Source organism: Danio aesculapii, chromosome 24 (genome assembly GCF_903798145.1).
Source record: "Danio aesculapii chromosome 24, fDanAes4.1, whole genome shotgun sequence".
NCBI classification, from domain to species: domain Eukaryota; kingdom Metazoa; phylum Chordata; class Actinopteri; order Cypriniformes; family Danionidae; genus Danio; species Danio aesculapii.
Window position 1 is genome coordinate 5225064 of NC_079458.1, and position 15250 is coordinate 5240313.

General features: G+C 35.5%; 2 protein-coding genes across 3 annotated transcripts in view; one reads left to right on the forward strand and one right to left on the reverse strand.

Moving 5' to 3' along the window:
- The window catches only part of cog7 (component of oligomeric golgi complex 7), a 28167-nt gene extending 25629 nt beyond the window's left edge, over positions 1 to 2538 (forward strand). The window contains exon 18 of the mRNA XM_056450521.1: positions 261 to 2538. Within this exon, the coding sequence (XP_056306496.1) occupies positions 261 to 427 (167 nt within the window). The 3' untranslated portion in view covers positions 428 to 2538. The remainder of the gene's footprint in view (positions 1 to 260) is intronic.
- Positions 2539 to 11184: 8646 nt separating this feature from the next.
- The window catches only part of kcnc3b (potassium voltage-gated channel, Shaw-related subfamily, member 3b), a 141095-nt gene continuing 137029 nt past the window's right edge, over positions 11185 to 15250 (reverse strand). For both annotated transcript variants that reach the window (XM_056450864.1, XM_056450863.1), the window contains one exon: positions 11185 to 14465. In XM_056450864.1, the coding sequence (XP_056306839.1) occupies positions 14452 to 14465 (14 nt within the window). In that variant the 3' untranslated portion in view covers positions 11185 to 14451. The remainder of the gene's footprint in view (positions 14466 to 15250) is intronic.

A 15250-nucleotide genomic window follows, 5' to 3' on the forward strand; every position in this document is an offset into this window, starting at 1 on the left:
TGTAACGAACGATGCATTAATGTTAACTAGCAGTAATTTTGATATTAATAATGCATTAGCAAATCTTATGTTTATGAATTATGATTATGGTTATAAAAACTATGATGAATAAATGCCGTACCAGTATTTTTCGTAATTAGTTTACGCAAGTAAATATATTAACTAACATTTACTAATGAAACCTTATTGTAAAGTGTGACCAGAATTCGTACAGGTTTGTAGTTGTTTATAATATTCATTTTGTTTTGTGATGATTGCAGATTACCTGAGTAACGTGATGGATGCGCTGGGCCTGCAGACCTCCAGAACCCTTCAGAATATTGTTACTCTTCTCCGTGTCAAACCGGACGAGTATCGGCAGACGGCTAAAACCCTTCCCCGAAGACTGAGTGCCACCATCTCCAACATCAGAGGCCTGGAGTACTGAAAAAACATCTCTACAGCACATCTACAGTAGTCAAAACCTTTCATTTAAGTGGTCATAAAACTATTAAGCAACACATATTTTTGACTTGGGACAATTTTTTAATCCACTTTAAATGTTGACTAGCGTATATAAACGCCACTAAACATTGAGCATCTTTTAACCTGTTTAAAAGAAGACGTTAAAGGGATAGTTCACCCCAAAATGAACATTTACTCATTATTTACTCGCCCTCAAGTAGTTTCAAACATTAGCGAGTTTCTTTATTCTGTTGAACACAAGAGAAGATATTTTGAAGAATGCTGGAAACCGGTAACCATTGACTTCCATAATAGAAAAACAAATCAAATACAATAAAAAAAACAGCCATTGACTTCCATAGTGTTTTTGTTTTTAATATGGATGTCAACGGCTGCTTTTCCCCAACATTCTTCAAAGTGTCTTCTTTTGTGTTTAACAGAAGAAAGAAACTCATAAAAGTGTAGAACCACTTGATTAAATAAAAATAAATTTTAAGAGTAGCTCTATTAAAAAAAAATCATACAGATTGTTAAAATGTTAAACACAAAAGAAGATATTTCGAAGAATGCTGAAAACTGGTAACCATTGACTTCCATAGTAGGAAAAAAAATACCATGGAAGCCAATGGTTACAGGTTTCAAGTATTCTTCAAAACAGCCATTGGCTTCCATAACATTTTTGTTCCTACTCTGGGTGTCAATGGCTGCTCTTTCCCCAACATTCTTCAAAGTGTCTTCTTTTGTGTTTAACAGAAGAAAGAAACTCATAAAAGTGTAGATCCACTTGAGTAAATATAAAGAAATTTTAAAAGTAGCTTTATAAAAAAATCTTACAGATTTGTTCAAATGTTAAACAGAAGATATTTTGAAGAATGCTGGAAACCGGTAACCATTGACTTTTAATAGTGAAAAAGCAAACAAATATCATAGAAGTTGATGGTTACAGGTTTCAAGCATTCTTCAAATCAGCCATTGACTTCCATAGTAATTTTGTTCCTACTGTGGATGTTAATGGCTGCTCTTTCCCCAACATTCTTCAAAGTATCTTCTTTTGTGTTCAACAAAATAAACAATGTCATAAATGCTTAGAACCACATGAGTGAGTAAATAAAAAGGAATTTTAAAAGTAGTTCTATAAAAAATGCTTACATATTTTGTTCAAATGTTGAACACAGAAGATATTTTGAAGAATGCTGGAAACCACTAAATATTGACCTCTGTGGTATTTGATTTTAATATGTTAGTCAATAGTTACAGGTTTCAAGCATTCTTTGCAACAGCCATTGACTTACATAGTATTTTTGTTCCTACCAGGGATGTCAATAGCTGCCCCCCCCAACATTCTTTAAAGTATCTTCTTTTGTGTTCAACAGAAGAAAACAAACTCCTACATGGTTAGAATCACTTGAGTGAGTAAATAAAAAGGGAATTTTAAAAGTAGCTCTATAAAAAAATTTCTTACAGATTTGTTAATGTTTAACACAAAAAGAAGAAATTTTGAAGAATGCTGAAATCCGGTAACCATCGAGTTCCATTGTAAAAAAAAAAAAAAAAAAAAAATTCAAACACCATGAAAGTCAATAATTACAGGTTTCAAGCATTCTTCAAAACAGCCTTTGACTTCCATAGTATTTTTCTTCCTACTATGGATGTCAATGGCTGCTTTTTATTTCAACATTCTTCAAAGTATCTTCAACAGAATAATCTCTATCAAACAGGTTTGGAACAAGTAAATGCTAATTGAATTACATTTTTGGGTGAACTATCTCTTTAAAGGTTTGGGGAAGTAACAAATAATAGACTTGGGTGTAATCGTGCGGTACAGATCATGTGCTGGAATTTCTTCCTTATTGAGTGTAATTATGAGGTCAGTTGTTGCATATTTATTTTGCTCTTGTCTGGATGTTTGTTTGCCATTTGGAGGAAGAATCGATACTGAACAGCTCTTGTGTTTCTAGTTAATCAGGCTACATGCTAACCTTTGCATCTTTCTGATTGTTTATATTATCTTTGTTCATATGGGGAGAGTTTCATACCGCACTTAAAGAAATATATGAATGAAGTTTTGTTAACAAAATAAAGCTTACGGACTGATTTAAGGGCTTTGTTTTATGAGCATCACAATGCATATCAATAGTCAGTTTTGAAATATGTGGACAAATATCTACTTTTTGATATAATGAGTCATGAAATCTGCACAAATGACTTGCTGTTCTTAAAGAATAATGTATAATCATAAATGTATACTTTAATGTTAAAATAGTTGGAGTTGGCAGGGTTTTGGAGTATTTTTGAAATCTAATATACGAATTATGATTAGAATACTTTTGATTATTAATTAGAATTATTAATTTTAGTAATTAGAAAACCTTTTTTATGTTAGAATAGTAAAATTTAGTCAAATGTCATTTATTTTCACCATTTATTCAATCTACAGTTGTGATTTTTCTGAAATAAATTTTTTTGTGTGTTAATAATGCAGTTTTTCCTCAATTACTTTGGCACATTTTTCGAAACAGTCTTAACATTCTCTAAACTGTGTGCAAATGTCAAAACTGAAACGTTATTTATTCAGAACTTTATTGCTTGACTGCAAAATATAGTTACTCCCCCAAAACATTTCATTCACGCTTCAAAACCTAGTTATTGTGTCAGTAATTTGACCAAGGCAATCATGTTTGTCATCATGTGAGCCTCCCTGCTCAAAATGATTAGTTGATTTTTTTTTCCCACCATGACAGTCAACCATGAAAATTGAGGTTTAAAAAAAAAAAAAAAAAGGTCATGTTGCAGACTTTACAAACAAGATCAATATCAGATATTTCTGGTGTAAATATGAGTGTATACAAATGTTTGATAATTGGATGGTTTTGATTGCGATGGCTTGCACAGTGAAAATAATTGAGAAGTTGTGAAGAGTTTGACAGTTTAAAGAAATGACTCGATTAGCTTTTGTCCAAATTACAGACAAATGTACTTACTGTTTGCGCACATGTGCCAAAACATTTGCGATTTACTTAAATCAACAAGAAATTCCACTCTGATATGAAAAAGTAGCTAATTGTTCAGAGATCTGAACTTGTGTTGAAAAATAAAAACTTTAATTCAAGAATTGAGCCAAAGCAATTGAGTTGAAAAACTATAATAATAATAATAATAATAATAATAATGCTGATAATTACATAAGGTTTTGTGGAATACATTTCTCATTGATTAAAAAAAAAAAAATCATGTCATTCCCAGCATTTGACATTTTTCCAAGCAGTGCAAAATCCTCAATTTAACAATGTTTACCCTTGCTAAAATAGAAATATATTATAAATAATAATAATAATCATATTTCTGGTTAAACTTTAAGATAAGTTCCCATTAGCTAATGTACTTACTAAAAATAACTAAACATAAAGCATTTAATAATCATAGTTCAGCGTTATGAAAATCCAGCGCTGTGTTTGTTACCATTAATTCATCTATAAGTTATCAAGAATTAAACCACTTTATTTTCATACAGTAACATTAAAAAGATGAATAAATCATAGTTTTAGAATTATTAATTTTAATAATTAGAATTATGCTTGAATGGTGAAATTTATCATCAAATGAAATTATTTTCACCATCATTTATTCAATCTTCATTTCAGATTTTTTAGAAATCGATTTTTTGTGTGTTAATAATAATAATAATAATAATAATAATAATAATGCTGATAATTATATACTTAATTTTTTGTTGAATACATTTTTCCATTGGTTTAAAATTCTGTCATTTCCAGCATTTGACATTTTTCCAAGCAGTGTAAAATCCTTAATTTAAGTAAATGTATACCCCTGCTAAAATAGAAATATATTATAAATAATGCAAAAAAAGCTTTAATATTTCTGGTCAAACTTTACAATAAGCTTCCATTAGCTAATGTACTTACTACAACAATGCATTTATTAATAGTTCAGCATTATTAAACTCCAAAACAGTGTTTTTTTAACATTAATTGATCTATAAGTTAAGAAAAACCTTACTTTTCGTTTAGTAACATTAAAAAAGATGAATAAATACTGTAATAAATGTATAGTTCCTCGATTTTTTCTTGTCAGTAAATATTTGAGCTGACTAAAGGAAACTTGTGGTAAAATAAAATGTTAGCAGCTTAATTCCATTTTAAATAAAACATCTGCAATTATCAAAATGCATTAATACAAACAAATAAAGCACAACAATAAAAAAACGATGAATAAATACTGTAAGAAATGTATAGTTCATTAATTTATCATGACAGTATATATGAGGGGACCTTCATTTTCTTTTAAATAAACCATATCTGCACATATCAAAATGTATTAACAGTTTTATACATACAAACAACAAAGAAAGCCTGTGGATGTTTGTTAATCACTTTAATCATTGATTACTGATCATGTTGATTGATCGGGATGATTGGCAGTGGTCAGAGAGGTGGTGATTGCATATCTGAAATTCAAGTACATCAACTCAAACGTAACACAGTAAACGAGTGATCGAACTGACATCTGATACAAGAGCAGGCAGTGAACAAAATCCGACCATCAGATGCAGAAACACCCAGATTCATCCACGAGAAAAAGACGAGCTCAACTCGCCTCAGAAACCAAAAAATAGGCGGGAAAAAACAACAACAACATCAGCGCTCCGTGAGGACGAGAGCCGCCATGTTCCTGCTGGAAACACGCGGGTAATCATTTATTTATTTATTCTGCAGTGAAGTGCGCTTAAAATAAACCCAAACACTGGCTCTTTCTGGACACAAAGTGGTTGTAAAAATATGAACACTCTTTGAAATGCAACAAGAAAAAAACGGAACTCTGTATAAAATATAAATTATTCATTCAGTTGATAATTACAAACGAAAGCATTTATAAAACTATAAATATGCAGGACTGCTTCTTCTTCTTTTTTTTTAAGCTCTTCGGGCTATAAGGTTTCATTCTGGACGCTGTGACCCCGGCGCGAGACGTCTCGTTTTCATTTGCTAAGGTTTCGAAAATATTCGCTGTGTCATGTTGTCTTTCTGCTAAAGGTCGAATGTCCGCTTCCAGCAAACAGTAGAAGATGTAATGTGAAATATCACGGTCACACCGGACACCGGATCGCTGCCTGCCGACATTCATCATGCTCTCTTCCTTTCCCAACCAGTGATTAAATCAGATTTAAGACTTTTGAAGACCTTTTTTTTATTTAAAGACCTGAATAAATTACATTTTTGCCTTAACTTTACTTTAGTAGCTACAATCAAATGAACTTTTTTTTTAGTCATCTCAGTGTACATCAATCAAACTGACTAAAAAAATATTAAGTCAGACTTTGTATAACTTGCTTGAAACCTGATTAACTTGTTAAAGCAACACAAATATTTGGTGTCTTGACTTTTTGCTATTACATTTAATTCTTAGTGTACATTAGGGGTGATATCTCAGAATTGTCTATGATTTTGTTGGTATAAGGTTATTGCACACTGAATCTGAAATTGTCATCCGTACTTTTCGCATGTAAAAAATAAATTCGGCGACGCACTGCTGCAGTATGTAGTGCTGTCGCCTCACAGCAAGAAGGTCGCTGGTTCGAGCTTCGGCTGGGTCAGTTGGCGTTTCTTTGTGGAGTTTGCATGTTCTCCCTGCATTCGCCTGGGTTTCCTCCGGGTGCTCCGGTTTCCCACACAAGTCCAAAGACATGCGGTACAGGTAAATTGGGTAGGCTAAATTGTCCGTTGTGAATGAGTGTGTATGGATGTTTCCCAGAGATGGGATGCAGCTGGAAGGGCATCCAATGCGTAAAAACATGCTGGATAAGTTGGTGGTTCATTCCGCTGTGGCGACCCCGGATTAATAAAGGGACTAAGCCGAAAAGAAAATGAATGAATGAATGAAAAGTAAATTCGACCTCTGGTATGAATCGTATTGACACACTGCCTACGAAACTTTCGTCCACCATAAAAAAAAATTCAAACCGGGTTCGTTTTTTTTCATTTTTCTTATCTGAAAAAGCGTTTTGAGAGGTGTTTTGACAGTTCAGAGCCACCGTACAAGCGAAAAGCTAAATGCTGAATGCCATCATTTGAGCTACTGATAACTTTATGAAAAACACAGTGCATAACATGAAGATAGAATGTGGCAGACAGTTGAAAACCCCTATATGCTGGATTCTGTGGCCCCATATACATTATAATAGAAAGCATGGTCCGTTTTCTTTCCGTTGTTTTGACACGTCAACGCGACCGCCATCTCTTATAATGTCTAAATGTCTATAGGTACTGCCAGTCTCTGTTCAGGATTTGTTTACGTACGTGAATGTGTGAAGTATCACAAGCAATGTATCAAAATTTAACTGTTTTCCTGAAATAAACTTTGCATTTGCGGATAATCGCTCTTTAATAATGAGCTGAACTCTCCTTCTAGTATTGGATGAACACAATATGTAGTCTATTCCTCGTTCTGTTTCTACTTTGGAGAGGAGAACAAAGTTTCACTGCTTCAGCGGACTCTGAAATGTTTTGCATTTCTTCGTAATGGATTAATCAATACGCATCAGACTCAGTGGGCAAGGGTTGTTTATGTGACGAATTTTTCATGATTACGAAAAACAAATGCATGCGAATATTTCAGTGTGCAAAGACCTTTAACCATAATCAGACATTTTGCTGAGTACACACTATTAAATAAATGAATAATAATACATTTGTATCACAGCTATGACCTTACCAATAGAATGTGAATTATGCAAATTCATTTGTGAATCAGCTGATTCGCTAATGAATTTGTATTATTCAATTTCTATTGATAAGGTCATAGCTGTGATACAAATGTATTATTATTCATTCATTTCAGATTCTTAGGTTTTGGCTTGAAGAGCATCTGCCACATAAAACATACTAGAGTAATTAGTGGTTCATTCCACTGTGGCGACCTCTGCTAAATCAGGGAATAACCTGAAGGATAGATATATCACTATAATCACCTTTTTCCAATATAATTTCAATGCTTTTTATTAAAAAGTAATGCTCTGGTCAACAGTTACTAGTATCAGTCATAATTTACTTTCTGCTTCGACAAACTTGACGTCAGCTAGCAGCACACTAAAAATGATAATTATTACACACTCCAACGAACGTAAATGATGAATTTACAATACAACATATATCAATTACGCTGCCTTTTGACGCGAAAGACAGTATATAATATAATACGCTGTCGTAAATGTTGCAAAATATAACGAATCCACAATAAATCATTGTTTTATGCTAATAAAATAGGCCTATTTAAATATTTTGAATCAAAACTTTAAGACATCTCATAAGTACAAATAAGACTTTTGATGGGCTTTAATTAAACTCTCTTCAAAGAAAATGAATAATGAATGAATAATTGGCTGCTAGCGTTCATATATTACATGAATAAATGTCCACATGAGTGTTATGTGACAGAGTAAAATATGATTGATGGACATTACGAAATTGACAGCTAACATGTTTTGCATAGGACTCTTACTTTTGTCGCACAACCATGTTGTAAATGCCCTTGTGCTAATGCTAACAGATTAGCTGCGGTGCTACAATGCTACTGAGTGAGTCCCAGATCTAAGCAAAAACTCAACGGTTGTGGCTAAATGCTAACGGTTTAGCTTTAGCCTAGCTGCGTCCTGAGATACAACAAAAAACCGATATGATAAACAAGTTTGGTAAAATATTTTAGGACATCAAAGGAACAAGGAGTTAGCATTTTTAATTTTGTAGTCTATATCGGACACATTTAGCGTCAGTGTTTGTGACATTCTTTATTAGCATAAAGCTAGGTTTACTTTCGCAACAAACAAAAAAATATTTCAATCTTAAATTGTAAACATGAGTAAAAGTTACCATTTTAGGACGAATTAGCATGGTTAATATATGGAATTTTAATCCTCTAGGCTGTTACAGAATGAAGGATTAACACATTTAACAGACCTAAAGTGCTAAATGTTTAACTTTAACCTGGCGCTCCAAGCTACAACCAAAAAACTATAGGACAAACTTGTTGGGTAAAACTTAGGACATCTGATGTGCATGAGTGGAATTTGCAGTTTTAATTGTAGCCAATATTAAATGCCTAGCATCAGGCTAAAGCTAAATGCTAACCAGATGTTTTGAAATTCAAGCGAGTAAAACATAGCATTTTATGCCATCAAATTAGCATGACTAAAGTTAGCTGTTTTAATTTATACAACAGTTCTGTCTGGTTCTCGAATCTGATTGGCTGATATCCATGACATATTAAAGCAATATCAGCACTCGTACAGCCTCTTCACCCTTGTGTATTAGTAGGACTAAAGTAGGACTCTAGGACTAAAGAGGGACTAAACAACTCACTGCAGTTTGACAAATATGGCAGCTGTTGGACAACATAATGTACTTTTGAACCTTTTTTAGGTGAGAATGTAGTTGTTTAGATTGAAACTATGCAGTTTATTTATATGGACAGTGCCTAAATATTAAAAATTTCGGAGATTCAGCATGTTCACGGCCATCAGCCTGTCAAACTGAGCAGAGCAAAGATGGTTGACGGTTGTAGTGCTGTATTTATATCGTAATAATCTGGTAGTGTTTGCTTTGCTTTGGCTTTTTCGGAGTTAATTATTGTGATCTCCCGATTGCAACAGAGAAACACTGGGAAATCTCTGAAGACTGATGGCATTTCATGCTGTTTAGGCTTATAATCTTAAAATGTCAGCAAAATCACCTGTTTTGTCATCATTTTAGACTTTACGCTAGAGAATCATTCAAACACTAGCTCTAAAGTGACGTCTGTAAATGAGCAATGATCTCTGCTGTTCTGACGTCAGCTGCAGATGTGTATGAATGGCGGAAAAAAGTAGTTCCTAGTACAAAAGGATTTTTGAGACTCTGTGTTTGATTTTCATTTTTATATACACTATTATGCCATCAAACTGTTGTATAAGCGCAATATCACACTCGTAGCAGTGCAATAAGGCTGTATATGGTCATTCGTGGGCAGTGCTTAATTTGTGAATTGAGAGGTCCCGGAACAGATTGGGGTAACGGATCCGGCATGTTACCCGATAATGGAGAGGTGTTGCGCACGAAAGTGGGGAGTGGGGGGTGCGTTGTATGGCGAAGGGGTGTCGCAGACGACAGTGAAGAGGGTTGGGGAGTCGCGGAAGAAAGCGAAAGTGAACAGCGGATGGGGGAGAAGGACGGTTGAGGAGGGGGATCATCAAAATGAGGAGCCGGATCAGATTTCAGATGTGCCGGATCCGGATTTGGCACGTTCCGGCACAAATTAAGCCCTGCACTTGAGCATCAACGCTTGACAGAGGGCGTGTCTGAAGTTCGGGCTGACGCGATCGTCGTAGCAGCGTCAGCCATTGAAATTAGTCAGCAATCGACTACTGTCTGAGCTGGTGTATTTGAATACCGTGATCTGATTGGCTGACGCTTCTGTTGGCTTTTGAAAAGTTGAGAAAGTCCCAACTTCTGCAGCGAGCAATGGCACTGACGGATCAACAATGCAGTTCAACCACGCCTGACGTCACCCATTCAAAATAAATATGAAGCATTGACGCTGACGCCCCATGTGAATGGGGCGTAAGGCATTCGGCCTGCGGCCTCGAACCTACGCAAGTCTCTCACCAGTGCCAATATACAGCCATATTGCACTGCTACTCATGTGATATTGCTCATTCAGTAGTCGATATTACAGATACATTTATTTAACTTGACTAATAGCCTAATGCTAAATGCTATTTGTTTAGCCTAATGCTAAATGCTATTTGTTTAGCTTAATGCTAGTGACCTGAGATACAACAACAATATTTTACATGACAAACAAGTAGGGTAAAACTGAAAATTTGAACTAAACCATGATTTCTTCCATTAGACTATTTAAGCTACAGTAAATGCTAAAGGTTTAGCTTTAGTCTGGGCTTCAGGAAAGCAAAACAACTTTTAACATAATTAAATTTAACAAGAATATATTCTGTTAGCCTAAAGCTAAATGCTAAAAGTTTAGCTTGTTTTTCCTAGAACTTTAACAAAAAACATTATCGCTAATGCATCACTAGCATTAAGCTAAACAATTAGCATTTAGCATTAACAAAACACTAAAAGCAAAACACTATCGCATATAAATAAAAAGACACGAGCCCTGTATCCCAACTTCCTGTCAGAACAGGAAATAGTATGTCACACGGTCACTTTTAATAGGATATTAAAAGCGATCAGATGAGATGAAGGTGAGCAGGCAGAGGTCTGGTGCGAAACTGACATTAATCATGTTTTTCACCTGAGATTAGAGACGCGACGCCTCTACAAACACACAGTCTTCAAAACGCCGCATCTGTTGGTGAGGAAGACGCCGAGACTCCGCTTAGATTTGCTACAGTCTCCATCCAACAGATCTCTGGATTACCGTTCGGATTATTGCCAATGAGAGCATTTGAACATCGAACTGAGAATGAAACTCTATCAGCCCCAACGCAGAGGATTCAGCACAGTTGTTTTCATGGCTACATAAGAAGCTAATGCTGTACGCAGACAAACATTAGCATTAGGTCTACGATAAAAGACAAGAAGGACGACATGCTTAGCATACAGAGAGAGATACACAACCTAAAAAAATATGATGGGAATGTAACACGGGGCAGTATGTAGCAAAACAGATTCTGGTGGTATTTTTTTAATCTTTTAAATCTAATAAAACAGTTCAGTGTGTGTGTGTGTGTGTGTGTGTGCGTCGGAATTTATTCACATTTTCTTTCTATTTCAAAACAAAATATAGCTCTTTTAAATATATTATTCTTCTTAAATATCCATTGCATATCATGTTTTTTTATTCATTTATGTATTTTTATTAACATCTTCATCTTTTTTTAAATTATTATTATTTTAGCCCTCCCCACTTCAACTAAGGGCGAGCAGAAAATACAGTCATGCAAAGTTTCTCATGCTGGTAAACAAAGTTACAAAAATGCATTTTTTTTTCTCTCTCCAAGTATTTTTTTTTTCTCGTTAGTTTTTTTTTTTTTGTCGTTATCGTATATTTTGACATCCATTTTCTCACAGTTCAGTCTGAGGAAACAATCTCTAAATGGAGCATGTTCTTTTTTTGCACCCTCCCTCCGAAAACAACAACAAAAAGAGTGCGATATTTTTTCGTTCATTTCTTTTGTGTAAATAAGGTGGTCGCTGTCGCATTTTAACCGTCACAATCAGACATCGGTATTTCCTCGAGAATCATCCAGATGTCAATGCAACTACGTATTAAAATATAAATTTGTTGTTTTTTTCCGACATTGAATATGTTTACATGGACACCAATAATCCGATTTTAATACGATTAAGACAATACTCTGATTTAGAGTCTACCATGTAAACAGCGAGTTTTGATCACCTTAATCTGATTAAAGTCATAATCGAACTAAACAGAAATCAGATTAAGACATGTGGAGTATGCCTATTTTAGTCGCATTATTGATTTATGTAAACACCTTAAACTGTTACCGTTGTGTAGGATTTTCGCCGCATTTTTTTCAAATTTTCTGCACCACCAAGTCAGTGATGGACCACAGACATCTGCATTGCGAAATGCGGAGGTTTTTTACCTATACGTCATCAAATTCCATTAAAACTACACTCCTCCAGCAGTTCACAGTCGCATCCAATATCTCGTTTGTCAGGGGGGGTATACATGACATGTTCAAAAATTAAAGTGCCAAACTGCAGTTAAAGTCGACAAATTAAGAATGAAACACCAGAAATGACATGAAACGTAGATAGCGCAATGATGTTAATCGAATTATGTGCTATAACATGTAAAACGGGATCATGAAAGGAACACTCGAAAAGCAACTCATGTAAACACCTTAATCATATTATTGTCTTATTCAGATTAAGGCAAATAATTCGATTACTGATGTCCATGTAAACATAGTCATTGAGTATATTTACATGGACACCAATAATCCGATATTAATGCGATTAAGACAATACTCTGATTAAGAGTCTACCATGTAAACTGTGATTTTTGATGACCTTAATCTGACTAAAGTCATAATTGAACTAAACAGAAATGGAATTTAGACATGTGGAGTATGCCGACTTTAGTCGCATTATTGATTTATGTAAACACCACAATCAAACTATTACTGTCATGTAGGATTTACGTTGCATTTTGCTACAGGATAGTCTATACACACGACTGTTTGACGCTATTCTCTGCACCTACCGAGGACCACAGACTCCTGCATAGCAAAATGCGGAGGCTTATTTTCCCCAATTCGGCGCACGATATCAAATTCCATTAAAACTACACTCTTCCAGCAGTTCATACTAGCATCCAATATCTCAGTTTGTCACAGGGGCATGCATGAAATGTTCCTGAATGAAAGTGAAAGTGCCGAACTGCAGTTAAAGTCGACAAATTAAAAATAAAACATCCGAAATTACATGAATCTCTTGAGGAAATGTGGATAGCATGGTGACGCAATGACGTTAATCGAATTATGTGCTAAAACATGTAAAACAGGATCATGAAAGGAACATTTCAAAGCAACTCATGTGAACAACTTAATCATATTATTGTCTTATTCAGATTAAGGCATATCATTCGATTACTGACGTCCATGTAAACGTAGTCATTTATTCTTCTTGATTGGTTCGTTGACTTCTCGCGTTCCCTCTGATTAGTTAAGATGGAACGAAGCTGTCGAGCCAATAGGAGAGAAAGAAGACAGAGATGGAGGGAAACTCTGAAGGCAGTTTTAGACACGTCTTACGTAGACGTTTTTTTTTTTCTCTCGGAAAGGGAGATTACAAGAATGCACATCCCTGACCTTTATACCCTCTTTCCACAAAGCAAAAACGCTTTTTATTGGTCCAAGCACTGGCATGTGCACGTATATAATCTATGGCAGCATCAGCTCTACTAAATAAATCAGAAAATAAACCTCTAGATTGGGGAATTCCACTTTGGGAAGTCCTCGGTTTAAGGGAATTATAAAGACAGCACCCCTGGCAGAACAGCCAATCCGTTAGTATTTAAAGGGACAAAAAAGTTCAGATCTGGCAGGGAACATTGTTTCGTAAGTGATTTTGTGCCATTTTAGCTTACGTTATTTGGTCACAGTTGGGCTTTGGTCTGTCAGGACTGTGTTTTCGATGTTGCCTCCCCTGAACATTGGGGGAAAAAACTGGAAGACTGTTTTGGGAATAGCAACGTACCAAAGCAGAGTGCTGCGTTTCACTTTTCAGTGCTCTAGATTCATTCACAAAGAAAAGCTACTCTAAGACTCAGACTTTTGTTTTTTTTTCTGGGACGGGGAAGTGGGAACTACCACACGGCAATGCACGAACAACACATTTTTGCTGCTAATATGCTGAGTGGGGGAAGAAAAGAAGAAATTGTGCATGACTAAGCCATTTTTAGTCATTCTGTGCAAACGGTCAATGAATATCAGTCTGTAAAAAGTCTCTGGAGAGTTTCTCCCAGCCAAGAAATGCTACAAGGTCTTAGCAGAAATGCTACATAATTATTCTAACTTGGTCCTTCATTCTTACATATAGGCTAATATACAGAAACTCAGGGCCCAGGTGAGCACGGCAGTCAAAACGCCTGGTGTTTTGATCTTAAATCATTGGAATGTTTTTTTGTTTTGTTTTTCCGTTCGTTCCTTTAAGAGTCTTTTCCCTCTTTCAGGTGTCAGTGCAATGTTCAGTTTTGTTGCTGTAAAGTCAGTCAGTCTGTAGAAAGAGGAGTGATCCGGAATTTCGGTGAGGTTGCTTTGGTTACCATGTGAAGATCCGGTCTTGGAAAATTCCAGTTTCCTTCCTTACATATACATATATATTATTTAGCTTTATTTTTTCCAGTCTCACCCTTTTGCCAGTCCGACATTCCTCCCATGTCCCGTGTGGATGGTACGACCCCATCGGCAAAACTGTCAGGATTCAGCAACTAACCGCGTCTCCTTAAAAGAATTGCCAAATGCTAGAAACTTAACACTGTGAACAAAAACAGAGATATAATGATTTGTTAGAAAATAAACTCATCAGAAAGCAATGCATTTTTAAAACACATCTGAGAAAACTTAAAGGAATAAGTCACCCATCAATGAGAATTTGCTGAATATTTACTCACCCGCTGTGTTCATCCAAGATCTAAAAGTGTTTCTTTATCAGAACAGACTTGGAGACCAGAAGACTATAATTTTGGTCTTTGATTCTGATTGGTTGAGCGGTGTCTTAAGCTGTTGTAAAATACTCTACAACACTATCAGAAATAAAGGTACAAAATCTATTACTGGGGCAGTACCTTGTCAAAAGGTACATTTTTGTTCCTAACAGGTCCTCAAAGGTACATATTAATACCTAAAATTACAAATATGTAACGTTCATTCATTCATTTTCATCCACTTTTCCGGGGCCGGGTAGCGGGGGCTGCAGTCTTAAGCCTAGTTTATACTTCTGCGTCAAGTGATCGGCGTGACCCACAGCGCATGCAACGCGTGTAGCTGTGCATTCATACTTCTGCGCGCTGTCTGTTGCTCTGCAATAACAGTTCCGAAACTAGTTGGCCGTGAGGTGTTTATGTTCCTCTGTGTCGAGTTTCTTCGCTGGTGTTTTGTTCTTTCTGAACGCTTCCTTAATGTACAAGTGGTACAAACTCACTCATTTTGAGGCAGGAACCAGCGGATGTGCAACAACGTTAACCATGAGGTAAACACAAAATAAAACTTTCCATCCGGCGCTCCTTCACTGCACTCCACACTTGTAAAAATTGCTCCATC